General features: G+C 37.2%; 1 protein-coding gene across 5 annotated transcripts in view; it reads right to left on the bottom strand.

Moving 5' to 3' along the window:
* Positions 1 to 26,861, bottom strand: part of ERC2 (ELKS/RAB6-interacting/CAST family member 2) — a 405,766-nt gene that overhangs the window by 281,935 nt on the left and 96,970 nt on the right. For all 5 annotated transcript variants that reach the window (XM_031058194.1, XM_031058193.1, XM_014307629.2 and 2 more), the window contains one exon: positions 5,805 to 5,972. In XM_031058194.1, coding sequence (XP_030914054.1) covers positions 5,805 to 5,972 — 168 coding nt within the window. The remainder of the gene's footprint in view (positions 1 to 5,804; positions 5,973 to 26,861) is intronic.

Raw genomic sequence — 26,861 nt, forward strand, 5'->3', positions numbered from 1 at the left:
GGATGAACATTCAGGTTGGCTTCTGTGAATGTATACTAAGTGAATGTATATTGGGTCACATATTTCTAGTCATCTTTTATAAACTGTAAAAATTTAGTACCATAATGTGTTACAAAGAATGAGAAATTAAGCTAATGATCCCTGCTTCTGATCTTAATGACATTGTTCTCAGTGTCTGTGCACACATTGAGAGATCCCAACAGTTGCTCTGGTTAGGCTTAAGGGGGATTTGTGGTTACCTAACAGTCCAAAAGTTGCATTTGATTGTGCAGAATCCTTGAGGACACATTTTTCTGATAATGTATTTGGATCAGTAACACCACCACCATGGACGAACAATTGACTATACTTATTTCAATTTCACTTTCAGACTGTTCTGAAAAACATACCATGATCTGGCAAAGCTACCAAGCCTTAGCAGCCAGCAAAGTACAATTTTCTAATACTCTGTACACTGAACACTGTACTCTTAAAATGGACATATACTATTAAAGATTCAATTCTTAAATAATACAAAAGTTAATAGTCACCATAGCAGTTTTGTAACATCAAAACTTTTATGCCCCACCAGAAAGACTTCCTAATTATATTTTTTTCAACACCTAATTCTATGGTCAGAACATTGCTCTATTTTGCAGAACAACTCATTCAGAATTTATCATCTGACTCCAGAACTACAATAGATCTCTGATTTGTGATTGCAAAATGCCAGCTCACATAACAGCCTATTTACAGTGTTCTGACAGAATTTGACACAGTCAATAAAAAAATGTCCTTTTTCATGCCCTGACCCCTTCCTGGGAATATGAAAACATGCACTCAGCTGATTAAACCATGGAAAAAAAATTCTAAAGGCATCTTCTATCAGCAATGTGCTTGCTCCTTCTATTTGCAGCCTGCACCAAGCAATAATACTGGTGCAAATTTCTCAGCCCAAGAGTAGGACTCCTTTGTCTACACTAATCACTCCTAACCTGACCACACGTACATTTCCTTTTTTTAAGACAGCCAGCAGCAATGCATCCAATTAATTGTGCAACACAATTTAACACAAACTGGACAATATCACCTAAAGTGCATGGTCCAGCCACTCCAGGTACAGATTGCAATTATTACATGAGAACTAAGACTTTATGACATTTCCTACAAATGCTAATTAGCTGGTAGGTTAAGGCCCTTAGTCATGTAGCACTTCATCAATCACAAAGATTAAACTATTAAAGATGGAAACTGTAACATTTTACATGAAAAGTTATGTAGCAAGTCAAGGCAGAGTATTATATTAGACCCCTTTAGCTGGTGTTCTTTTATGATAGCCCCCACAAAAGAATTTCCACAAGCTGTTGTCCTAATATGATCCAGGTCTACATCCTGTACACTGCTCTTGTCTCAACAGCTACTGTTTTCATCACTGAGACTCCTACTTCAGAGTATATAACTGGAGTTTTTCAAGTATCTGTAGATTCCTAGAGGATAAAACACTCCACTTCTACCTACTGTACCAAAGGTGAAATTTGGGAGCAGAGGGACGTCATCCAGCTCAGCACTTTTGCCCTCCAGCCTACAACTCGGCCACATTCACAGAACTGGAATGTTCTGGTAAGAAATACATAAAGATTTCTGAGGTCTGCCCCTCTGCATGCTAAACTGACAGATATGAGGTGTAAGACTAGCTTTGCCAGGTTAAACAAGGCTATTAAAACAGCATACCCAACTTTACTGGCACTAAAATGGAACAGTGGTGCCAAAGGTTCTAAAAGAAAGAAATATTAAGTAATATTGCACCTCTGACATTGACATAAGTTTATTATTACTCCATGCCAATCTACCTTGATCCAAATCCTCTAAACATATGCTGCTTCAGTGCTGGGCCTCCCTTAAGCCTGCAAATTATACTGAATAGTGCAGCAGTTTTTCAATTTGGTCAAAAATTACACCCAAATCTCTGCACAGAAGGACAATGCACCATCAGATCCTTATCTAGCCCACAATTTTTTCTGCATCTTGTTACCCTGTAGTCATTCCCATGGCTTCCCATGGGCCTCATCACAGCTGTTTTGGGTTTGATTCTTCCCCACCTTTGGTAGGGAGCGCTCAGTAGAACCTGTCCTTCCCTCCCAGTGTGACAGCTATCCAGAAAAGGGAAGGAACTGCTCCACTTTCCAAAGACAGTTTTTCAGTGTTTGGTTTTATCTCCTTTGTATTTTTTTTTCCATCCAGCAGATAATTCATATAAGAGAAGGAATACAGATTAGAAATTGCATATTTCCAAGTTACATATTCCTTCCTACTCACTTGCAGGTTATTACTGACAGAAATATTTTTAGGCACTACACACAAATTCTTCCTTCTTCAGTTACTTGAATACAACCATTAAAACAAATGTTATTTTAGGCTGAGTGAGGTACTTCAGGCTGAGTGCAGAGAGATGTAGCCATCTATCTTGCATCAAGAACTGAAGGCAGGAACACAACTGGTTATTCACAAGTCTCATATCAAAAGTAAACAAAAATACAAGGGCATAAAATTTGGCCCTGAGTAGAAAGAAGAAAATGGAGGCAAGCATTAAAATATTACAGTCAGAATCTGATGTCCAGACAGAACCTGCACAGAACTAGAAGCACTTCCTTCATTTTCAAAGTGAGCAGAACCAAAGCAGTCCTGGATGAGGGAGGATTTGTAAACATAGGGCAATCCACTGTGAGGGCCAGTCATTGTTCCATCTCCTCAATATCATTGAAATGGCCCATCCTGCTTTCCACTCCCTGAATTCTCCACATGTATGTGCACAATGAGAACAAGTTTCTAAATGCTCAACACAGACATGTCTGGCTGCCACCCCAAAGTGAAATCAATATTGGAAGATGTGACCAAAAGTTCAGATGATGAGCAAAAACTGGAGGAAAGCAAAAGTCACGTGCAATCCAGAAAGGCAAAACTATAATTAGATTAAAATAAAGGATAAAATAACCATAATTAGGATAGATTAAATACTTTTCTATCTTAGGTATGCTTGCAATTAGAAAGGCATATTGTCAAAACTGGAAAGAAAACAGGTATATTGGACAATCTTTTTCTTAAAGCACAGCATCCACTGCTACACTCTGAAAACCCCTGAAAAGGACCTGTTCAAAAATACTGCAATAACAAATATTACAGTGCTAGGAATTAGTATTATACATAGTCCAACATACTTCTGAAATAACACATGACCAATCTGCCTGTGCTCCAAAAGGAGCTGTGCTCCCTTTGCCAGAACACATGGACTGTCCAGGGTATGAATGCCCTGGACACAACTTCCATCTGCTGAGGGCAAAGTTATCTACAACTGAAAGGCACCAGTGCCAGGAAAGCTTCTTGAAAAAAAAAAGGACCCAGAACTCCTTCCCTTCTGCATGCAAGTATTGTGACCCAGAGATGAGATTTCATCTGCTGCCAAGGACACTGGAATGCTCAAGGACCCTTAACATGAGAAGTCATGATCTAACAAGCACTGCCAAAATGAAGCTGAACACTTGGCTTAATCAGACAAGGAGATTGTTTTGGTGGGGGTTTTTTTCCCCAGGTGAATGTAAAAGCCATAGTTTGCATTGGTGACTTACAGCATTTTCTACTTCAAAATTGTACACCAGGCACATGAAAAGTAAACCCCGAAAGCATCATTTAAAGCAGCATGTCCTAGATTCACTCAAATGAGGGGTGAGTAGAGCAGGACAATAGTTCCACCAAATTTCTCTTTAGTCAAATGATGTGTGAGTGAATATTGGAAGAGAAACACAAGCAAAATAAAGATCCAAATCTGAAAATGTGACCTAAGGGTAATTTTAAAAATATATTTTCCAAATACAACATTCTTCTCCTATAAATAAAATAATGGTATTATGACAATCTGGCAGTAGTGTTTTTCAGCATGCTAACATCTACACATTAAAAGAATGTGGTTATAAAGAACGCTTCAGAGAAGCAAATCTACACATAACTTTCATGCTGTAAACATAATACTTTCTGCTTTTTTTAAAAAACAATAATCAAAATTCATCCTTCTCTAAGTGAACCCAGTATTCAGCCTACAGCAGAAAAACTAAACTTCACAAGTCCCCTAATGAAAGGAAATAAAAAACCTCCAAGATAGAAAATGCTACTGGAAGTGCTACTTCCAGCTTTAGAAAGATCAGTTCAGTACTAGCTCCAATTTTCCACCCAGCTGTAAGCAGCATTTATCTCTTTGTATACTAGAGCTCATGAGGCTATGGCATATTTTATTCCATGAGGAGAGAGAGTGCAGTCTGAGAAGGATTATGTCCATTAAGAAGCAAGTGCAGAAGAGGCAAGACCATCTGCACACCCTAATAAAATAGCCATGATTTCTTCAAAACAGAAAAAGTGTTATGCTGCACATTTCTGAGGACAAAGCCATGACAGATAGTGCTGATAGCTCTGTGACAGTCACTCGTCACAAAAATTTCATCACTGAATCCACCTTCCTCTTACTGAACCATTTCCTCAATATATAAGTACAAGAGAAATTGTAAATTGTTCATTTGTTCAGGGGTTTGGGTTTTCTTTTTTAGAATGCAAACAATAAGCTAAGATGCATTATATTCTTCAGAATGCTCAAGAAATGTCCAAAACTAGTTGGCATTCAGGATAAAAGCCTTGAAGTTTGCTCTCTTTTACATGATCAGCACTGCTAACAAGGCAAATATTCAGAAATAGGATTAAAGTAGATGAGTACTCATATTCCAGCTTTGATAGGCCTTACTTTCCAGGCCTGAAAAAGCAGCCTTCTCAGATTTTGGAAAATGAGAACTTGGTTTTTTAAATTTGGTACTTAAGCAACTGCAGACAGAAGCAATACTAGACCATGTGAACCCTGTGTGAATCCTGGAGGAAAACCACAGTAACATGAACTACCTACATAATAACAGAGTAAGGAGGAGTAGACATTCTTTGAGTGGCTGTAAAAGGAGAGGAGAAGAGTAAAATATAGATGATGCCAGAAAGTTTTTCTCCATTTCTCTGTATGCTCACAAGTACACCTCTATATGGTAAACAGTGATACACAGGACACAAACAGTACACACCTGGTAGCATAAATATTTTGGTGAGTGTGAGAAAAAGGATCTGGAAATGAACTGTCTCCTGTCGTATGCAGAACTCTCACCGAGCTGCCTCTACAGGAAATTCCCTCCCCACTCCCCCAGGTGAAAACTGTAATGGATTGAATCCTACTTCCAAAGAGAGCAAATGCAGTTAGTTAAATCTGTGGAAAACTAGAAAAAAGATAATTTGGCTCTTTGGAGGGAGCCTCCCTTCTTAATGTCTTTAGACCATAAGGAAAGAAGATAATTGATTTAATTAACGTTCCTTCTCCACTCCCCTCCTCCTCGCCCAGAAAAGAAAGTCCTTCAGGCTAAAAACACAGTATCCCAATCCTTTAGCAGGCCTACACATTTTATTTACATTCTTCGGAAAAAGTAGTAATCAGTGTTCATAAGGATACTGGAATCCCTTATGTTGAGGGATAAGAAGTTTTATCAGGATTTTTAGTACTTTCCTTTAACTCCAATAATTTTGTGACAACTGCAGCATCTAATATTTTTCTCACAGAATATATATGACATAATACTATAAAAACGCACCCACAGATAAAAGCAAGACATTTTCTATTAGAAAATTTTACTATTACAGACTCTCTGCATCTTTTTTAACATATTAATAGTAATACACTCTAAGAAACAGGAATATTTCCTTTAAATGTGCCTCAAAAGTTGTACAACATATCCTTTCACCAGTGATCTTACCTTTTTCTGAAGGACATTAATTTTTCTTTCTTTTACTTCCAACATGTCTTTCATATCTCGAATTTCTCCAGCAAGGGTTCCCTTCTCTTCTGTGAGGTCTTGAAGTTGTTTTGTTTTTTTATTCAGAAAGGTTTCTTTTTCTTCTAATCGTAACCGCAAGGCATCAACCTACAGTAAGTAAATCAAACATATTTAGGGTTCAGTAGAGATCATTAGCATATTTTTTCTAACACTCTTTTATTCACACTGAAAAAATGTTTTATTTCTCTTCAATGTAATTTTCCAAACTGAACTCTAAGACATTGTTATAGTTGTTACACTTTTCTCCAGCGTTTATTTCAAAAGTCTCTTACCAAGCGGGTCTGACTACTTCTCTGCAGTAATCACAAATCCCCATCAAACAAAATAAGGGATATTCAAGGATTTTCCTAAGCAAAATGCTCTGCATACATCACTGGTGGCGTTTTCTTTTAAAATACTATAAAGAAGAAAAAAAACAAGACCCAAAAGTCTCAGGAAGATGGTGGAGGCACAACCAACACCAAAGAAGGCTTCAAGCATCTGCAGCTCTTCATTGTTCTACAGCCCAACCTTTTATCCCCTCCTGTTGATGCACTGCACCTGTGTGCCCTCTGCTCCCTTTGGTGGTTGGTCAGTGCCCCTGGGCACTCCATGGCTCATTGCTGGCAGTGCTGCTCACCTGCTGCTCACAGCTGTGCCCATTGGGGATGATGAGGCTCAGCCCCACTCCCAACTACCACAAACCATGTATCTACAACACAAAGGAATTCCAACAGCCCAGAATGTGTAAGAACCCTTGATTTTCTCATTTCTTGCTGTGCAAATATTCAAGCATGCAAATTTGTTATTCTCTTAATGCAATTCAAACAGTAATAAAATAGCAGAGATCTCAATTCTTTAAAGAAAGAGAATATGTTTGGCTTTAACCATCATTACTACAAGAATCACACTGGCTATGTATTGGTGCCTTCAGCAACACTTCCACTGTTTACATATACTGGTTCAGAAAAGCAGCTACAAATGAAATGCTGAGCAGCTCTCAGCATAAAATACTGGGAGGTGGAGAATATTTGGGAGGAAAGAACAGATTTCATCATATATGAAGTTTTTGAAAACCAAGACTTTTTGTTTCACTGCAAGTTTCATATTATTGAAAGCTGTTTTGCAAATAAAATAATACAAGAAAATGCATACCCACAAAATTCAGTCAGTGCTAATAAACATCATGGAAAGTAGAGAACTAAGATAAAGGGAGTGCAATAATTTATTGTTACAGAGACAGGTTTCCTTGAACAGAGGCTGTTTCTGCACCTCTGAACCATGAGGTGTTCACATTAAGTGGACTCACAGGCTTTCTTGGGCTGCAAGGCTCACCACTGAGAAGTCAAGCTTTGGATTGAAAATGTATGATGTGGCAATTTAGAATAAATCTCCATCTACAAGACAACTGCAGGCAGTCAGGCAAGTGAGAAATATTAGATTCACTAATCCAAGTTTCAAACACACAAATTTTAGAAAATAAAGAACAGTAGTTCATAGTTTGTATTTCCTAGAAATGCATAAGGTTAATTCATAAAAAAAGCTAGATGGAAGAAACTGAAAGGGCATAAATGGAGGCTTAGCATTTTTAGTTCTGCAGATGGAACAGTCAGAAAGGGTCTCCTGTATTAAGCAATTTGTTCTCTAGTTAATCAGAATACTATCAAAGTGCAAAACAATCATCAAATCTATATTTATGTATATTCTGAGTTTTGTAACACTAAATTTATTCAAAGCAAAAGTATTTTCAATGCCACTTTAAAACTTGGTTTGGGACCAATTTAGATGATCTATTGGATCTCAAAATGCATGTTCTTCCTGCTTTTAAAATGGCTCATTGCCTTTCTATACACTGGAAAAAAGATTTATATTCCACTAGATTTATTTTATTTTTAAGACTTTTTTTTACAATATTACAGTAACAGGATCTCTCAGTTTGTAAGCAGCATGCAGTAAGGGATTCAAAGATGACTTTTTCAATTAGAAAACAAGAAATAATAGTAGCAGTAAGCTTTCAGACCTCTTTTTATAAACATAAAAGACCTCATCTGAATCTCATTACCACATCTTCTTTATACTTAATCACCTCTGTGCTTCACGGCTGAAAGCAATCCCTGAAGTCAAATCACAGAAATCTATGCTGGGCCTTCCAGCTGCAGCTGAGGAGCTCGTCAGGACCTTGGAGCAGCTCTCCAAAAGCAGCTCTCCCCATCAGCCACTGCCAGGCTCATTTCCCAGCTGCCACCAGGCAGAAGCCTAAAGCTTCAGGTCAAGGGAGCTGGAGGTGATTGGATCCCCAGAAAAACAAAGCTCTAACACCATTCCCTTGTGGCTGGGATAACTCAGCAGCTTCCACAGGTCTGATGCAGCTTGTCCTGCTTGGCTGAACCCAGCAATGTCTCAGTCAATAATCCTTTCTGCTCTGCCCATCCAGTCCCTACGCCAAGGAGACATTTCTCACTCTTCTTCACAAATTTCTTCCCACACACCCTGTCAGCATGGATCTCTAGATTCACCTGAGGAATGGGGGGGATTTTAGGCAATAAAACGTGGGAGCACAAGGAGGGTGGAGAGGATGAGCAAATGGCTCTGAATGCCCAGTGACAACTGGTGTGGGAAACAAGCAGAGCTCCTTTCCACTCAAACTTCTCAGATTCAAATCCTGCTTTAGCTTCAAATGAAGTCTTTAAAGCATAACCAAAGTGTGCCTTCAATTGTACTGAGAAACGGCCAAGAGTCTCAATTCTTTCAACCCTAATTCACACACGGACAGTGCAAGAGTTGGGAAGGAAAGAGCACAGTATGTCCACCACAGCCTTGGGTGGCAGAAGAAAATCTGCCAAATACATATCTAGCTTCTTACAACTTCTCATCTTGAGACTGATACAGCAGAACACTTTAATTCAAAAATCCACCTGCACAATGAAGTATTTTGATGGAATAAGTATATCATCCCCAAAATAACATTCACAGCAAGGAGCCATTCAGAAAGTGGAGGCAGAACCCTGACCAGTGCCAGCCTGGGAGAGGGAATAGACAGCTTATACTGTGTGTGGTCTTGGGTGTGCAGACTGATTTTCTATTCACAGGAGTGCCAAGCGGAGGTTTAGAACATCAGTTATATCAGTCATTTTCTCCTTCCCTAAAGTTGTCTCTGCCCCTAGCAACCACCAACCAAGACTTCTACATTTCTCACACTAGGGAACAAAACTATCTCAGCCTGAACTGCAGGCGACCTTTCCCTATCTGTTCAGCACTAAGCACGTGTGACATCATCTCGTAAGTCAAATAAGAACCTCCAGATGGCAGAAAACCAAAATGCTCTTAAGTCAGGTCCTCATCTTGTGGACAACCAGAAGCAAAATATACTACTTCATTTTTGGCCAGAGTGAATTTGCCAATGTAAGAAATTGTCTCTTCCCTGAAAATGGTACTGTGACATCACATCTCCCAAAAAAACACAACAATGAAGTACTCTAGATGGAGCATGCCAGCACACCATGAGGAATGTCTGCCATTTTGTTACTACCTCTTTTCCATCTAAAGCATTTAAAATACAATTTGAAAGGAAATTAATTTCAGGTCATTTTACAGCAACATATATATATATATATTTGAAAGGATAAGGATTTCTTGTACAAAATCTCTCTCTTTGGCTTTTCACTCAACACTATCTCATTTTAAGAGTCCTTCACTTATTTTTTCCAAGCTCTTGCAGTATATTTACTAGTAAAACTTGGCAGTCTGAAGAACACCATAATTTTCAAGAAAAATAAAGCAAAACCAGATCTGATAGCTAACACATCAAGTATTTCAAAGACCTCTTTCCAAGTAAATTGCTTTTTAATTTTGTCTACCTTCTTTTTCCTCAGCAGCTACTTATTTCTACTATTTAATACAATAAACTCTGTCACCTGCTCTGGAAATATACAACACACTGTAAAAACTTTAGAATTGGGTTATACTTTTGGAAAAAAAGGAGTTCACGTAAGCGGCAAAAATTGCCAAATTCAAAGTCAAACTTTATTAATCTTCATGTCATCACCCGCCACTCACGACCAGCTTCAGCAGTGATGTCTATTCCTTGAAGTTCCTTACTGTTAACTGTTTAACTTAGATGCCATATTACATATATCATTTATGAAAGTGGTTTAGTGCTAAGGAGCTCCATGGGGGAGTAAAACATGAAGCAGCACTACTGTGTTTCACTGTGAAGAATTATTTACTTTGCCATCATAAATAGATACATTTAAGCAAATGTTTGACTGTGTTTTTTTAAACTAAACCAGAAGAGAAAAAACTGCAACCCAGTGTTAATCCCCTCCTGAGCCAGCCCTGTTCCTGCACACACTGCAGCCAAAATTCACCACTTTGCCCAAGAGTCCCACTCCTTCCCTTCTGCACCATCATTCTCCCCCTTCCTCATCATCACCACTAGCTCCACAGCCCTGCAGACATTTTCTGGGCTATTATTTGCTCTTTTAATATATTATACAGCCATCTTTTGAGGAAAATCTTCAGTTAATAAAAAAACCACGATTTTCTATTAAAGATCTTGGTGCCTGTGTTTATGCACCCACATATATCTTGGGGAAGTTCTAAGGTGTTACTATGAAAACCAATTTAAACCAAGAATAAAAGAGCTGTCACTCTGATTTTCCATACAGAACTACTGAATTATTAGTACAGACAGCATATTCTCACATGAGTCCTTTTGCAAATATGAGAACTGAACTACAAGTATAGAAAGGATATCATGTGTACCAATTGTACTCTCCAGAGCCATATAAAAAAAGCCCAAAAAAACCCCTATTCTAAAATAGGAAAAAATAATGAAAACTACCTCTTCATCATATTTGTCCCTCATTTTTTTAGTCTGATGTGATAAAGATTATCTTTTTAAAGCAACAGCTGTACCTGGCAAGCTATACATTCATTTCTATGAAAATCATCTGATGCATGTAAAATTCAAGTGAGAAAAGGCAGAACATTTTGAAGCTGCAGACACCTGAATTTTGTACAGTTAATATCCTTTACACTCTGTTCCAAATTGAAACTCTAGTGAGCTTGCTAGCTTTTTCACTTCACAGAAGCAAATTCCACTTTCAGGCATTATCTCAAACAACATTCTCCCCCCTCTACTGCTCTAAGTTGCTCTAGTTCACATTTTAATTCAGCTGATAGTTTATAGGCTTTATATTCTTTAAAGCATAATCTAGTTTACTGTTTTATTTCTACGACTTCCGTATTTAAGAACTGACCCAAGGCGAGGACTTTGTCATCCAGGGAAACAGACAGTGAGCAACAGAGGATGTTTTGCTAACACAGGCCAGTGTTGGCTGCTCCCATCAGGAGAGCAAACTCCTGCCATTTCTCTGACAGAATCCCTGGCACGAGCTCCTTCAGTACAAGGGCAGGAGAAACACCCAGTGCTGGAAGACCTCAAAATCACTTTACTCAATCCTTGAAGATGACACCAATAATTTTCATAAACTTCCCAGCCTCCATCCTCAACAGCTTTGGCAGCTCTACTAATCAATCTTTATTTTTCTTACATTCATCTTATCCACCAGTCCAGATTATGCTGCACTTTAAAAGAGAAAATTGGTAAACTGATGTGTCAAACTACACCAGAAAGGGTTTCAGCTGAACCAGAGATTGTAAACAACATATTAATGGTTCCTTCAGGCAGTAGGAAGCTTGTCCTTGTGGAACATCATATGCCACAAGGAATTCTGACCTGTGCACCTTATCAATGCAGCCAACTGCCTACCAGCTGGTTTATTCTAATCTATATCTTGCTTATTCTTACCACTAAAATTAAGTGCTTTAAAACAACTAGTCCAAAGTTCAGAATTTAATATTCGGTTTAGTTCCAGCAAATTTTGGAAAACACATGGGAACTGTAACTCATGTGCTAATACTTACAACTTTTGTTAATAAAACTTCCTGCACTAACCTTACCTCACTGAATTTACCTCACTGATTTTTATGCTCACTATAAAACTATAGCTATCATAATACCTTTGAATTACTGCAAAAGGAAGTCATTCATTCTAGATTCAATGCCATTTAGCAACATAATGATAGTTATAAATTCAAAATACTTAAAATCAATTTACAAAACTACCAATCTTGGAAGCTTTTAACTTTCGAAATTTCTGTTTTCAGTAACATTCAAATTTTATCGTACTGTAACAGGTTAATAGAAAGTTAATTAGAAAGCCATGGTGTTCTTTTTTAAAGTCAAGCCAATGTGTTTAACTGCTTCCTGAAAAAAAATATGTGTAGAATTCCATGAAAGAATCATCAGTAAATATCCATCAATTTGAAATATGGTAAAAATAGAGTTTTTACATGAACTGGTTTTCTGTTTAACTTTTTTTACTAGTAGGATTCAGTAACTAAAAATCGTTGACACAGCAATGAATGTGTGATTTTCAAAAAGCACATTTATGTTTGTAACCTACAATAAAGGAGGTGCCTGTAGGTAAAACCCCTCTCCAGCTGAGCTAGAGAGGCTGTGCTGTGGCTTCTAGGGATGAGTTGTGTCCTCAACCTCTCTCTCAATTTCACTTCTTTTGAGTGACACATCTCACAGAGGAGAATCTCATGATTCACCCTGTTCTGAAACTGGAGCACCTGGTTGTGTCAGCTACTGGAATATCCGACATTGCAACAGCAGCAGGTCCAGCTGAAATCAGCTCAAGTACAGACTTATCTTCCAGAATCTACAGCCAGCTCACAGAGTGACATAAAACAGCTTGGGCACTATTTTCATTTATTCATAAGAATATGGCAACAGAGGGAAGGTTAAAATAATACACTAAACATATACTGTTTATTTCAAATACAACACAGCATTTTCTCCATGAAATATGACATTTTGACCCCTCTATCTCTCCTGCTCACATTCTTCCAGAAACCAGGTTACAGCCTTTTCTTTGAAAACTGCCGTATTTTTCACAAGAGGGAAGAAGCTTCAATTACTTGTAATCCGTCCAATTAAAAATTCACCTCTAAAAGTTCCCAAATACAACAGCTGTGAGTGAAGTCCTCTCTCTCAAGAGGCCAGGCTCCATAATCTCCTGGACAACAGGAAACATCAGCTGGTTTGATAAGAACCTTGCCTTGAGTACCAGGCAGAGTTACAGGTCTGCTTCCCTCCATGACACGTCCTCAAGCCAAACCTTCAGTTCTCTGGGCCCTTCTAGAACTCAGAACTTGCCCACTGGCTCTGGCTCTTGAGCCATGCAAGGCAAGGCAAGGCAGCCCTCTTGCTTATTTCCCCTGCATATGTGAGTAGGATGAAATTCAGGGATATTCTGAGCCCTTTAAGTAATTCCTCTGTGAAATACTGTATCACATCTATTAATTTATTCATTAAAATGGCAAGGCTTGATATTTTTTTTATTTGAAGCACTTCAACCAAAAAGGAGACTGTGCTCCTACCAAAACCAAAGTGCAACTGTTATGGCCATCCTAGACACTGCAAAAATATTTCTTTCTTTATGCCAGAAAGAGAATTCCAAACTAGTTTCCAGAGATTCTGCTGGCTTGTGATAAGAATTCCAGACAAGGAAAGGCTACTTACATCATGAGAGGCTTCTGTCAAAAGACTGAAAGGACTGTTTCAGATTCCAAATTGGTAACTCCTTACCTATCTCACCTTTGCAGTAACATTTTTTAGGTATTTTAGGTAGAACTGGAGAAGGCATTTTACTCTAAAGAACTTCAATAATCACAAGAAAGATAGACCTTCACCTCATATTTTAAATGTTTGAACAGTTTAAGGCAAGTGATGAGACCCAAACAATACTGCAAAACAGTGCATGAGATTGGAACTAGGGAAATAAAAATAACAATTTCATTCTTTTCATAAACACAGTGATATCAATAGAGGTTAAATGGTAAATTAAAAATAAAAAGATATTCAGGAATTAAATCAGACAAGTTTCAATTGCAGGCTGCCTAACTTTCTAACAGAGATTACCTTGCCAAATATTTTTACTGAATCCAGTCTGCCAGATCATCTAGCAGAAAGTCAGAGACATGACAAGATCTGATCTTGAATTTATTTATTATTCATCTGGAAGCTATAGGTTTACTAGTTTACCACAATTATATTCCATCTGGGACTAAGTTCCTCAGGACAGAATAGCATCTGCATGAGCAAGATAAAGCAAAACTGATAAGTGCTGCTTTCCTCACAGCCTTGACACTAAACAAGCCATGTGAAGTCAGATACGAAAACAATCCCTATCACAGCAATGGTCTTACACTGTCAGATATGTAAGGGATGCTTTCAGGAAAAGAATCAGCAGTGAAATAACTCCCAAAAACCACTTTCAGAGAAAGAGCCATGCAACCTCCAAGAACCAAGAGCGAGAGCCAAGATATGGGGGACTAAATGAATAAACTGTCCTCAACTGAGCTGAACACAGGCCAACTCTGGCTCTTCACAACAAAGTCTTCCACCCACAGCTCTCTCAGCTAATTTCCAAGACCCTCTAAGTCTTGCAGAGGCTTTTTTTATCTACTTGATTCAATGTACTATCTGCTAAAAGGAAAAATATGCTGGAGAAATAAAACTATTATTTTATATCACAATGAAGAAACAGAAACAATCAGTGGGGAAGTGAGGGAACTATGTAGCTGCAAGAAAACAACATTTTGTTAACACACTTGAAAAGTGTTTTCATGCAAGAAGTCAGAGGAGCACCATGCCACAAAGGCACAAAAAAGTAAATATTTGATGGAGTGTAGAGCCAGGACAACAGGAAACTTGAGCAATTTCTGGAAAAACTTTTAGGAGCAAGATCTCTTCCAAAAATTCCCAAAGGAATGTAATGACAGTTGTCCCACAGAAACTTGTGAAGTATTTTCAAGATTTCCGATAAACAATAAAGAACTGCTATTATAATTTATAATAGCAGGTTGGAAGGAAACCTGCAATATGATGTGCAGCACCTACAGAGCAGACCACCTTCTGCTAGTATTATTATAAAGATTACGTAAAAAATCTCATCAATGCCCCTAGAAAGTGCAGTGTACTCCTACTCAGGTAGCCTGTGAAAAGTTTCCCATATTCAAAAGCTCAAAGCAAAAGTTCAGCTGAGAAAAAAAAAAATATATATAATGGACATTTCAAATAATTTCTTTCAGAATGAAATTTTTCCTTCATTTTGTTTCCTCAAAAGAAGCAAATGTGAGAAAAGCATGAACAAAATTCTAATGTAAAGACAAACAGATTGCATTTTTTTAAGGGGAAAGGAGAAAGAAACCTCTACATATTTTTGTGCACAAAACAAATTGTTGAAACACCAGAGTATGACATCTAAATAATACTAAATTGTCATATAACATTCAAGCTACAAGATGCTGAGCATAAACTGACAATTCTACCTTGGTCAAAAATAAGATTTTTTTTTTAAAGTATTTTAGAGTCCGGTCAGATGATCTCATGTAAACAATCAAAGTTGTTTAAAAACTTGTTCATCCTCAAACTGGAAATTACTATTCCTTAACAATATATCATAGCTGAAAGAAGGAAAAATGTCACCAGTTCACAACAGTGATAAGCAAAATGAATTGGCTGCAATGATTCCTGCAAATGAAACCACAATGCAATGATAGATTTGAGCCTTTCTAGCATCATAAGAAGGTTATTTTATTTTCCTGATCATCCCCCTAACCTTCCTCTTCCTCTCTGCTATCTATCTGGAATTCATCTTTCTTGAAGCTGGATGACTGCATGTCAGACGGGACCTCCGAGAGTTCATAAAAATATTCCCCAATTTCTGTAACAAATCTCTCTCCTGATACATTTTAGTATCAGATTTTCTACAGCCACATTTTATTGGTGACTAACAGCAATCCTCTAACACACTATTATTACCTTTACCTAAACCTTTATACTAAAAAGTTCTGGCTTTTTTTTGTCCAGAGGGGCATAATCCTGCATTTTGTACTACCCTAGCTCATCCATTTTCCTCACTTCAGAATTCAGGATCATCACCAGGGACCCCAATCTCAGGTGTGGGCCTCCAAATTCTGGCAAGCTGAGCAATGGCAAGATGAAATAAGCCTCATTGCAGTATCAGGTCTTGAGATGTTTTACCAAGATTTTTGCCAACCTGATCTTTCCTCTCCCTGCTATCTCCACTGCTCCTCTGTTAGCCAATATTTAACCACTTCTACCACTCTTGGACTGAAGCATGCCCCACCTGAACATGGTAGAGCATGGAAAGCCCTCCTGAGATTCAGCTAAATTAGGCATTATGTATATTTGTTGTTTAAAGATTAGTAGTCTTATCAAAAAAAGATACTGTTTTAGCCTAATTTAGCCAAATTCATAACCAAAATGGATGCACAGTGGTTCTCTAAAACTGAAAAGGTTTTTTTTTTACACCAGAGAAATTATCTTTTATAGCAAATCCAAAGGAGAATAATCAGAATATGTTTTTGCTTTAGACATAAATGGATTTTTACAATTTGTTCAAGCTTGCTATCCTGTCTGGGAATGGGAGTGGTAAAATTCAGTTCTAAATCCTATGTTACCAATGAAGTTGCAAACTTTGGATTTTGTTCCAAAAATATCACCAGAATTCCTGCTTTTTCAATTGATTATGTTCAAAAGATTTCTGTTGAAATTTTCTGGACTTGAAAGTGTGTCTTTGAAATACTTCTAGGATTGAATCTTCTAGGATTTCAACCCTTTCAACAAAGATTATCCTTAAGTATAAAGATACAAACAATGGTGGAAATTATTTTCCAAACATGCTACAGAAAATATGGAAGAAAAATTCATTTTAAAAAATACTATTTTATCATTCATAACATTCTTTTTTGTGTATATAGTAGATACATTTTCAGTTTATTCTTTTTAGTCTATATATAAATAGTACATATATGTATACATATATATTCGTGTATATGCATATTCATGTATAAACAAATATTACTGCTAAAAAAATCAGGGTATAAATAATTTAACACAGAAGGAGAGGCTACATGAAATCAGATTTACTAGTCACAGGAATGAAACTTGAGTATGAAAATTCATTACCCAATCTCTGACAGCTGACATTAACGTGAAGCCTTATAAATCTGCCCTTTAAGAAAATTCTAAAATTAAATAAATAAATAAAGCACTATTCCTCATCTGTTTTTCTTTTCCTGGAAAGCATTCTGAAAGTAATCTTTTTCCCAGACATGGATAATTCTGCACATGGGTGAAATTCTGCTCCTTTTTTCAATCTCCTCACAAGACTGAGAAAACAAAGATACATTTCAAGAAACAAGACAATGCCAGGACACAAAAGGAATCTTAATGTAAAGTTTAGCATATGTTAACTACATAGGATCCTGCACTGCACTATGTAAACTTAACTGTATTTATCAACATATAAGAGTATCACAATACCATCTCTCAAGTGGAAGCAAAGCAAAAAAACAAAACCAAAACCAAACCCCCAGAAAACCCTCACCTTTCAAACCAATAAGTTATAAAAGACATGTGAAAGAAGTCCTAATACTTGTTTCTGCAGCTGCCAAGCTGTCTTAAACAATTTAGTGTCCAAGTACCCCTTTAATAAGGATGTTTCCTAAGAAGTGAAGAGCAGTTGGCTGGCAGACAACAGCAACTACATAAAATCTAATGAATTTATTAAACTTACATCTACTTAACATTGCATTACAAATGCATATCTTTGAATATATAGGTGTATTAGCCTCTTTGATTTCTACTTCTATAAAAAACAGGGGAGTTTATGCCTATCATTCCTGAAAATTAAATTCAGGACAGCAAAGTCAGCCTGTGTTCTTCCTGCCTGTGTTATACCCCCAGTAATACCTCACCAGGCTGGCTGTAAACTTGTGCAGATGCAATTAAGTGCCTCTGTAACTGAAACTTTCTAAACCCTTGAATTATTTATGCAAGAAGAAACATAACCTTCTACCCTCATTCATCTCTGTACTGGACTGCAAGACCTAACAGAGGACTGAAAAAATTATTTTGTGAATTATATATAGATGCTATTTTGTATGTCAACCAAGCATGAAATTGATAGCACAGGGATAAAATAAAGCAGTCTCCACACTTTCTTGTGATTTCTTTGCATATACATACAAATTTTTAAATTGTATATACACATATGTATAAATATTTAATTTCTTCAACCACTGAAATTATACCATTAAGTATACTCTTAACTGGATGGTTTTCCATTTTCTACATCTTAATTCCAAGTACTTGTCTAAAGATCTAAATTGGCATCATTATCCTAGGAACATGTAACACTAAATGAATCTAGGAATAATAAAATGCTTTGACCTTAACAGGCCTCTTGTACCAAAAACCTTTAAAAGTGTACAAAAGATTGACTTCAGGTAATCCCACTCTTTAACATAATCTATTATTTTTCATATGAATAAGAGTTCTCTGTCAGCACAACTGCTGGTTACAATTAATAATAGTAAATTATGCTAATTTTATATATTCATATTTCTCCTGTGAGTTAAACAACATTAAGCATGCAAGGAACACAAAGATGCTCTTAATTAGCCTAGAGGTCACATGCTATAAAAATCATTGAGCCACTTAAAAAGAGGAAACTTTGAAACAAAGGCAGGATCATGAGTTTGCAGGTACAGTTCTACAAAAAGAAAAATGTACATTATATATCAAACCTTAGCCTTTAAATAACAGCAGCAGTCTTGCCCTGGTCAAGTTTTCAACACTGGGTGGCAACCCTCAACACTGGTCTAAAACTTTCATGTCTTATTCAGAAAGAAGTTTATTCAGGATTTCTCTCAAGCATGACACTGGTTGAGAAAGCAATTCAGACAATTGTACATCACACAAAATTTCCAGTCTTTCTCTTTTAGCTTTTAATGGCAGGTGCCTGATTATGACACTACAACAAATATCTTTGAAGTGTTTAACTTATGAACACAGTTAAAGGAAAAGAAAAACAAAATCCTAAATACGCAATTCATAAAGCAGCATATTTTCCTTAATTAATTTTCTCAACATTTACAATATCTTTACTAATTCTCTGTAACTGGATATATTCTGGATCCATTCTCAGAGAATCTGTGTAGAATAAACATTTGAAACATCTTAAAGACTAACTAAAACCATCTTTCTACTACACTGCAAGGCAAATGATTTTTGGATGTTTTGCATTTTTATGCTAAATAGTGCAGCTGCAACTGATAAAACCAATCAAGCTAATTTAAGTCAATCTTGTCCAGGAGGTTCTCATCACTTGTGTAAAAATGCTCTCACACTCACTCAAAGACTTTACCACAGCAAGTATCTCCCCCACACTCAAATTTTGATACCTTAAAATCCCCTCATCTTATGCAACAAAGAAAAGAAAATATAATTCTTATGGAATATGTATAGTTTTACACTACAAATCAAACTTCTATGTTTCATTTGAATACGAACTTAGATTGTTAGAACCACTTGAGCACAAATATGACCCATCCCACTGCAGCACCACTGTACCTTTAGTGCACATGAAGGCACTGGGTCAAAGGCAAAGTAAACTTGCGGCACTGAGAATGCACAACTGTTACCCTCTAATACATAATCTGGATCACATTAGTGAGATCATATGTTTTGAATTTAGTTTTTGATTTATCAATATGGCACATCACAGCTGCCATCCTGAGTTCTCTCTCAGCTGCTGCATTTGACATTTTAAATGATGATAGTTTATATTTTTAAATTTTGCACTATTGCCACTACATCTTAAACCCATGAAACTATAACAACCATGCAAGAACTCTTTCTGAGATGGGCAAAATCCAACATTACAGATCTGAAATCTGTGTTTGATTCTTACCCATTTGGCCAATCCCCATGTGCATGTAACTGTAGACACTTTTCAGCCAGCTCAAAAATAATGAAATAAATAAAGAGAGGAGTATGCCATGTCCTTATTCCTGCTCCCTTGGAGATGATTATGGGGTTCTGGCAGTATCTGGAGATGGAAGGGCATGAGAAGGCAGGGCCAGACTCTTCTCAAGGGAGCACTAGGCAGGGATGAGACAAGTGGAACATGGAAATTCCATCTTGACATAGGGAAAACATATTTTTTGTTTGGTTTTTGGTTTGTTTTTTTTTTTTACCACAAGCTTGGTTCAACTACTGAAGCAGATGTCTAAATAGGTTATGGAAAATCCATCCCTGAGGTATCCAAAACTTGGCTGGATGCCATCCTGAGCAACCTGCAGTAACTAAAACCTACTTAGATCAGAAGCTTGGGCTGGACAACCTGTAAGCAGGCCTGACATCATCCTGTGAAGCACCCAGAGCCCAGTCCTCCCTGAGGATTTCCCCATGGGCACACAGCAAAGGATTGAGTATGAAATGGCACACATAAGAGAGAGTTAGAAGGTCCCAGAACTCCAGCTATCCTGTAATTTTGTTCATAAGGTAAGTGGTGAGAACTTATTGTGAACCTGAGCTTTTACCATCCTTTACACAATGAAGTTGAAGATGATCCCTCAAGGCTTCTACTTGCCTAAAAACCATTAGAACTACTACAGAAAGGATTATTGAAAAAGAGAGTTTGCCAGTAACTGCAAAAGATGAATACTATAATAAAAAATGCTTAATTATCCAATGAACATAAACACAGGGAAACAGATTTCAAAACAAACTATCAGCAAGCCATCAAAAATACAGCTTTTCTTGGGGAGAATTTACCCAGAAATTCATAAATCCACACCAGTTATTACAAATCACCTTCTTGTCTGTCATGTATCTGGAAATGGCTTCCAGGATTATTCCTTCTTTACTATGACCTTTCCATGGATCAATATAATCAATGCAGTTCCCTGCATCCTCCTTCTTGCCTTTTGTAAGACATTGGCTTTCTCCCAGTTCTCAGAAACCTCTCCCAGTTCCCACGACTTTCCAAGGATAACTGACACAATGCCACCAGCCCTTGTAGGTGCATTCCAGCAGGGCCAAGGCACTTGTGTGTGTCTGGGTTCTTCAAATATCCCCTGAGCTGATCCTCCTCCATCAAGGATTACTTTACCTGGCACAGGACTTCTGTAGTGGTTTCAGAGACCTGGGGTTGCTGAAGGTTGGTCTTTCCAGTAGTGATCAAGGTGAAAAAAGAACTCAGTACCTGGGCTGTCTCCATCTCCTTTAGGATCAGATTTCCCCTCCCATTCATCAGTGACCCCATATCTTCCTTAGTCTTCTGCTATTGCTGTGCCTGTAGAAATCTTTCTTGTCCTTTGTATCTCTTGTTACATTCAAGTCCAGATGGGCTTTGTCTTTCTTAACCCTAAACCTGATTCTCAGAGAGGGTCTCCCTGTTCCTCCCAAACACTTGTGCCTGCTCCCACCCACTGTGTCACTCATTTTCATTTAGCTTCATAATTACAGAAGGAGAAATGCTGATTTTGATTATACAAAATTGATCATTTATAAAAATGCATGGTAGCAAAATACTCTCCTCTATTTTTAACAATTCCTGAAAGCATTCTTTATCCAGGAAAAGCATACATCATTTAAGCTTATCCTCTCACTAGGTATGTGACAGCACGCTTCAAACTTTATGACAGAAGGTGACACAAAGTAGAGTGGAGCCTGCTGCCAGACTGCTGGCACACAGAATCCCCCTGGAAGAGAAAAAGGTAACAGAGGCCACTGGCACCTCAGTGCAGAGTGGCCTTGACTTGTGTTTGGCTCAGAAGCCAGCTCAGCTGCAGGGCTGAGCACAGCCATGAGCCACCAATGCACACGGGTCTACGTCAGGTCTGGCAAAGATTTCCTGCCTGATTTAAAATGAGTTTATTTGGTCCAATGGCACTTCTCCTAGGAATGGAGGGCAGGTTGACCACACGTGTGCCTGTCTTTATTTGTAGCCTGACACTCGGCTGGATAAACTTCATTATGTTTTTGGTTATGCTTAAGAAAAGTACTGTCAATTGTTTCCAGTCTGTTGCAAACATAAACCTCCAAGCTGTATTAAATATGTACTATTGTATTTACCACAATGTTATGAAATCATGCATAAAATCCTAAAATGGGATAAAATAAAGGGAACGTGTCTTCCCCTCCTCCCCTTCCCCCCAACTTCTGGCAACATTTCAAAATAAACAAGGAACCAAACCAATGCTTCTATTGAGAGGTCAACCAGCACCTGAGTCAAGGGAAGATAAAACTGGCCTAAAACAAAAATAAACATATTATTTACTCAGAGGAAACCAATTTTCTCTTACATCACATATGCAGAAAGATTAAATGGCTCCAAAATGCAATATCTTAGTAATTACCTGCGCTTATTAAGCAAGAAAATGGAATTCTTTTGCCTGAAAGAGTAAATCAAAATTTAAACTTGACTAAAAAATTAAATCAATAGTAAAAGAAAAGATTACTTTATTGTAACTCAAATAATGTGGAACTGACTACGTATTGAGGAGAATTAAGATTTCCATCTTTTATTCCCACACATTCTGATCTCAGAAACCTTATTGCTCCTGACATAGATACTCAAAGACAGAAAAGAATGTGGAACCATGACACAAAAATCCATGTTCTGTTTGAAATTCAGTGTAGCAGGGAGTCCTTTAACAACTGTGCACTATGTTATGTTTTAGAGTTCCAAAACATGTAAAAGATCAGTGAAGTGCACTCTGGAGCTCAAATATACCTGAGCACAACTTTGTCTACAGTTTCCTGCTTTGCCCAGTAAGGACTCTGCTTATTTGTACATGATTTTGCTATTTATCTAAATGTAAAGGTGAAAGATGAGCCTCCAGTATGAATCTTTCCAGCAGTAATCCATCTTCCATGCAAGCCCCGACCAAAGAATTACTTCTGTTACACTGGATATAGCACACAGGCATCATGAACACTTGTAGAAAATAAAGAAAAAAGAATCTTAGCAATTCCTATTGCTGTTGGTAGTAATTGCTACTAACAATTCTCTTATTTTATTATTTCTCCTAAGTTTTAAGGCAAAATTTGTGTCCTCCATGCAGAGTATTTCAATGACAATGTTCCTCCAAATTTACAACTGAAAAACACTAAATATTTTGGAATAGAAAGTGACTTTCTCTGGCCTTGCTACAAAAATGCTTTAATTTCAACCACAAAGAGTACCTATATTTTGAAAACAGAAAAATATTATTTATGCAAAAGATTAGGAATCCATAGAAATAGGCAGATATAATAGATACTGATTTTAATTTCAATTAGGGATTATAGGAAAACTCTCTATTTATAAATACTATAATCTTTTCCAGAATCCAAATTAGTGTTGTTCCAACAACATTCAGAACAATAAGTGATACAGCATAAAAGTAATTAACTAATGGAAAGTATTTTAAGTATTTTCTTGGAACTTCAACAGTTTAAACAGTTTAAAGGGGAAAACAAATATGCAGTGAATGTGAGCCCGAACTGTTTTTATTTACACACTCCTCAGTCTTTCCCATCCTCTACTGATCTTGTGCCTGATCTCACAGCACAGGGCAGCTGGAAGAAAGCAGTCTTTAATAGATAAGAAACAGCTGTTATGCTTGTTTGACCTGAGGAAGAATTTGAAAAACAAAAGTAAAAGGACATGAGAATGAAAAGAGTCCTCATAAAGCAATACTTGCAGAATTGCTCCAGCCTATTTCCAGCCAGCCCTGCTAACAGCATCTGACATGCACCTTGCTTGTATCAAACTTACCTCCACTGAAAGGCAGAAGAAAAAGGGGAGCAAAGGCAACAGTGCTTCACTAGCCCTTTATGAATGTCTACAAAATCAACCTTTTTTAAAGGAAAATTATTACTCAATGAGGGGGGGACCAACACCACACATTAAAAAAATGTCAGAATTAAGATTTGCCTCTACAAATACAGTCAGATTGCTTATGTTAAAACAGGCAGCCAGATGAATACTACAATAACACAAATCAAAGCATCCTTATCCATTTTATTCCATCTTCTGATCTACTTCTCAATCCAACTTGACACAAGTACCAACATTTTCAAAACTCTAAATACTTAACCTGTAAACCCCAGATTTTATCTTGTTAGGTCTTAGTTTTACCATACTTAGACATATTTCTGACACAAATTGTAGCAGAACTCTACTGATTCAGACAATGTTTAAGCAGCTCTATACATGAGCACAGATGTTCCTGTCCCAGTGCTCTTATGTAACAGCATCTTCTACAGCTCCCCTCCACAATTTCATGCTCTTTTTTCACTTATTTCTGACTGATTTAGTAGAATGCCTCTTTTTCTTCTTTAGATTTATTCTTAATGCTTGTCAAAAATGTCCTCTTGTTTCCTTGCAAATACTTTTACCTTCAACAATGACAAATCTTTCAAAAATTTTCACAGACTGCATTACTTGATTTTAAGTGTGGAAAGTACTGGAAAAATGTAAAATATTATGAAATTATATCATGTTATCACTTGGGACATGAAGTGTAGAAGTTCTGTTTTCCTGAGCTGATCTTATATGAACACTTCTCTAAATATTAGCAGGTTACTTCTGAAACCACTAATCTTACAGAAGCTTAAATCCTTTCACTTTCATTGTCCACTGTGATACCAAGAACTAGAAAATTCTTTCCTTCTAAAAGTTAAACAAGGGGAAAAGGAAGAAAGCAAACAACTCACATCACATAGCCAGAAAGGAAAATATTATTCAAAATCCTACCAAGAAAATAATCAAAAAGCCATATGAGGTCTACTGTCAGTATAAGCATCTCTAAAGATTTCTGGATGACCACAGCTGCAGAAGTTTTTTCATTCCAAATGGACCATAATCCTATTTTAAATTCAGCTTCTGTTGTAAGCATGTTTTTTTTTTTTTCCTCAGCAGAAACAGAAGAAGGCTGAGAATCCATCTTTGCACCTTCTACACTTTGAGTGTTTGGGTTAAGACCAATTGTGAGTTAAGGACTGTTACCAGTGTTAGGAAGAGGACATTCTGAAAAATGAAATCACAAATTTAAGAAGTCTAAGTGGCTCTAGCCTTTTCTCTCCAGTCGTCTCTTAAGCAGAAAACCCAAAAATTATGCAAAACTACTTCAATAATTTCTCCATGCACTTCATCACTATAGCAATAAGTGCAAATCATTAACTGTTTCAGACTGGTTAGTATTACATCTACTGGTTATTCTGCTAATTACAACATTTCTGTGTTCCCCTTGGGTCTGCATCTACCTGGTGAAATTTCAATGCTGTTTTGAAGTGTATTTTTCTTTGCATTTCTTGTATATGGTGGCACTACACCAGGATCACAACTAGGCCCCTTTAGATCAATCACAATTTAAGCAATAGTTAGGGTACACAAAGAATCATTTTTGAAGCAATCCTACCCAAGTTCCTCTTCAAACATGTCCAGTTAAAGCAAAGCATTTAAATTAGTAGCTAAGAGTACTAATATTTTTCTAATTATTTCCATCCACTAGTGACTTATCAGAGTAAATTTTGCTCGGTTATAAAAGCCCATTAAAGCTGTCTAACTGAATATTGTTTTCAGTGGCAACAAGGTAATTTTCTATAAAACTAGGAACTGGGGTGGTGGGCAGGAGGGAACTACACTTTAATTTTCTCTTTAATTCAATAAAATAGATGAAAATGAGAAGTGTTTTGACAGTAAGATAAATCTAACATTCATCAAACTATTTGTGCCAAATGAGTTGCATGAATTCTTTACACACCAAATACACAGTCCATTCTTTCTACTTTCCCATTTTCTCTTTACCTTTGTTTTCCTGCCTCTGGACACTACTTTCTACAGGCCCAGCAAATGGAACTCTACACTTTCAGCCACCTTGCTCAGAAACAGAAAATTCTGTTTCAATTTCTTTGAAATTAAAATAATGGTGTCCCCGTAACAAAGAATATTCAAAATAATAATGAAGAATGGATTCAGTCAAGGGGGATGGGGTTGTGTCTATAAGATGTATCAGGTATTTGAGAGAGCTTCATTTATGGTACCATAAAGCCACTGGAAAATGAGTCTTAGGAGGTCACAAGCGCAACGTCCAGCTCAAAGCACCGAGATCTGGAAATCAGACCAGGCTGTTTGATGTGCCTCTGAACAGTCTTGAAATCAGAATCCAACCGGCAGATAGACACCAAAAGAAAAAACAAAAATGAAAAGCCTCCCAGATTGCTTCACAGTTTACTTCTGTTTAGATACAGCATTTTGCTAACCTATGTGTTCTTTCAGCTTGACTCTGAATTTACTGCTCTGCCACCACATTCCTCTCTGAACAGTCATAGGGTTTACAAAACGTGGCTGCTGCACAGAAACTGAAATGTCTGGCACATTCCACCTGAGACAAAGCTGCACTTCAAATGTGGAACCTTTTTTCAAGAGAGAAGTGGACAGCTGCAGAGTGACAGCAAAGGGTAGCCTGGTGTCCCGAACAGTGCTTTGTGCCACGGGTGATCCTCCCTTCGCACGCACAGCACATCCACCAGAACAATGCCCTGGCAGCAGAGCAAAGAGACCACACTGAAAGATCTGGCCCAGCCTGATTTGAAACAAGAAAAATCACAAAACAATAGAAAAACACAATTTGAAAGTAAAACTCTAACTGAGAAAAACAAAAATGTGAGAGTGAAATAACCGTAGTTATACCATTATTGTTGTAAAATTAAAAGCAGATTTACATTTCAAGAAATATCAAATATCAACATTGTAATAGAAAGAAAAATAAAGCTTTTTTAGTCTTGTTCCAAGTATTTTGTGCTGTCTGCTTTTATTTGCTCTTTATGCAAACTAAGAACTGCCAAGAAGTCAATCATTTCACAACCCTTCTTTATAAACAGATTTGTTTAAACAAAAAAAGCAGATTGCAATAAATAACTACTATAATCACCCTTCTTCTCAATTTTTGTTAGGTTTTCTATATTAATATGTGTATGCTGAACACATCAGTTATTCAGTTACAGTACAGACTTTACCTATTTTTCTAATCCATTTCCTCCATTGACAGGACTATGCT

The sequence above is a fragment of the Geospiza fortis genome, unplaced genomic scaffold (assembly GCF_000277835.1).
Source record: "Geospiza fortis unplaced genomic scaffold, GeoFor_1.0 scaffold78, whole genome shotgun sequence".
Taxonomy (NCBI): Eukaryota; Metazoa; Chordata; class Aves; order Passeriformes; family Thraupidae; genus Geospiza; species Geospiza fortis.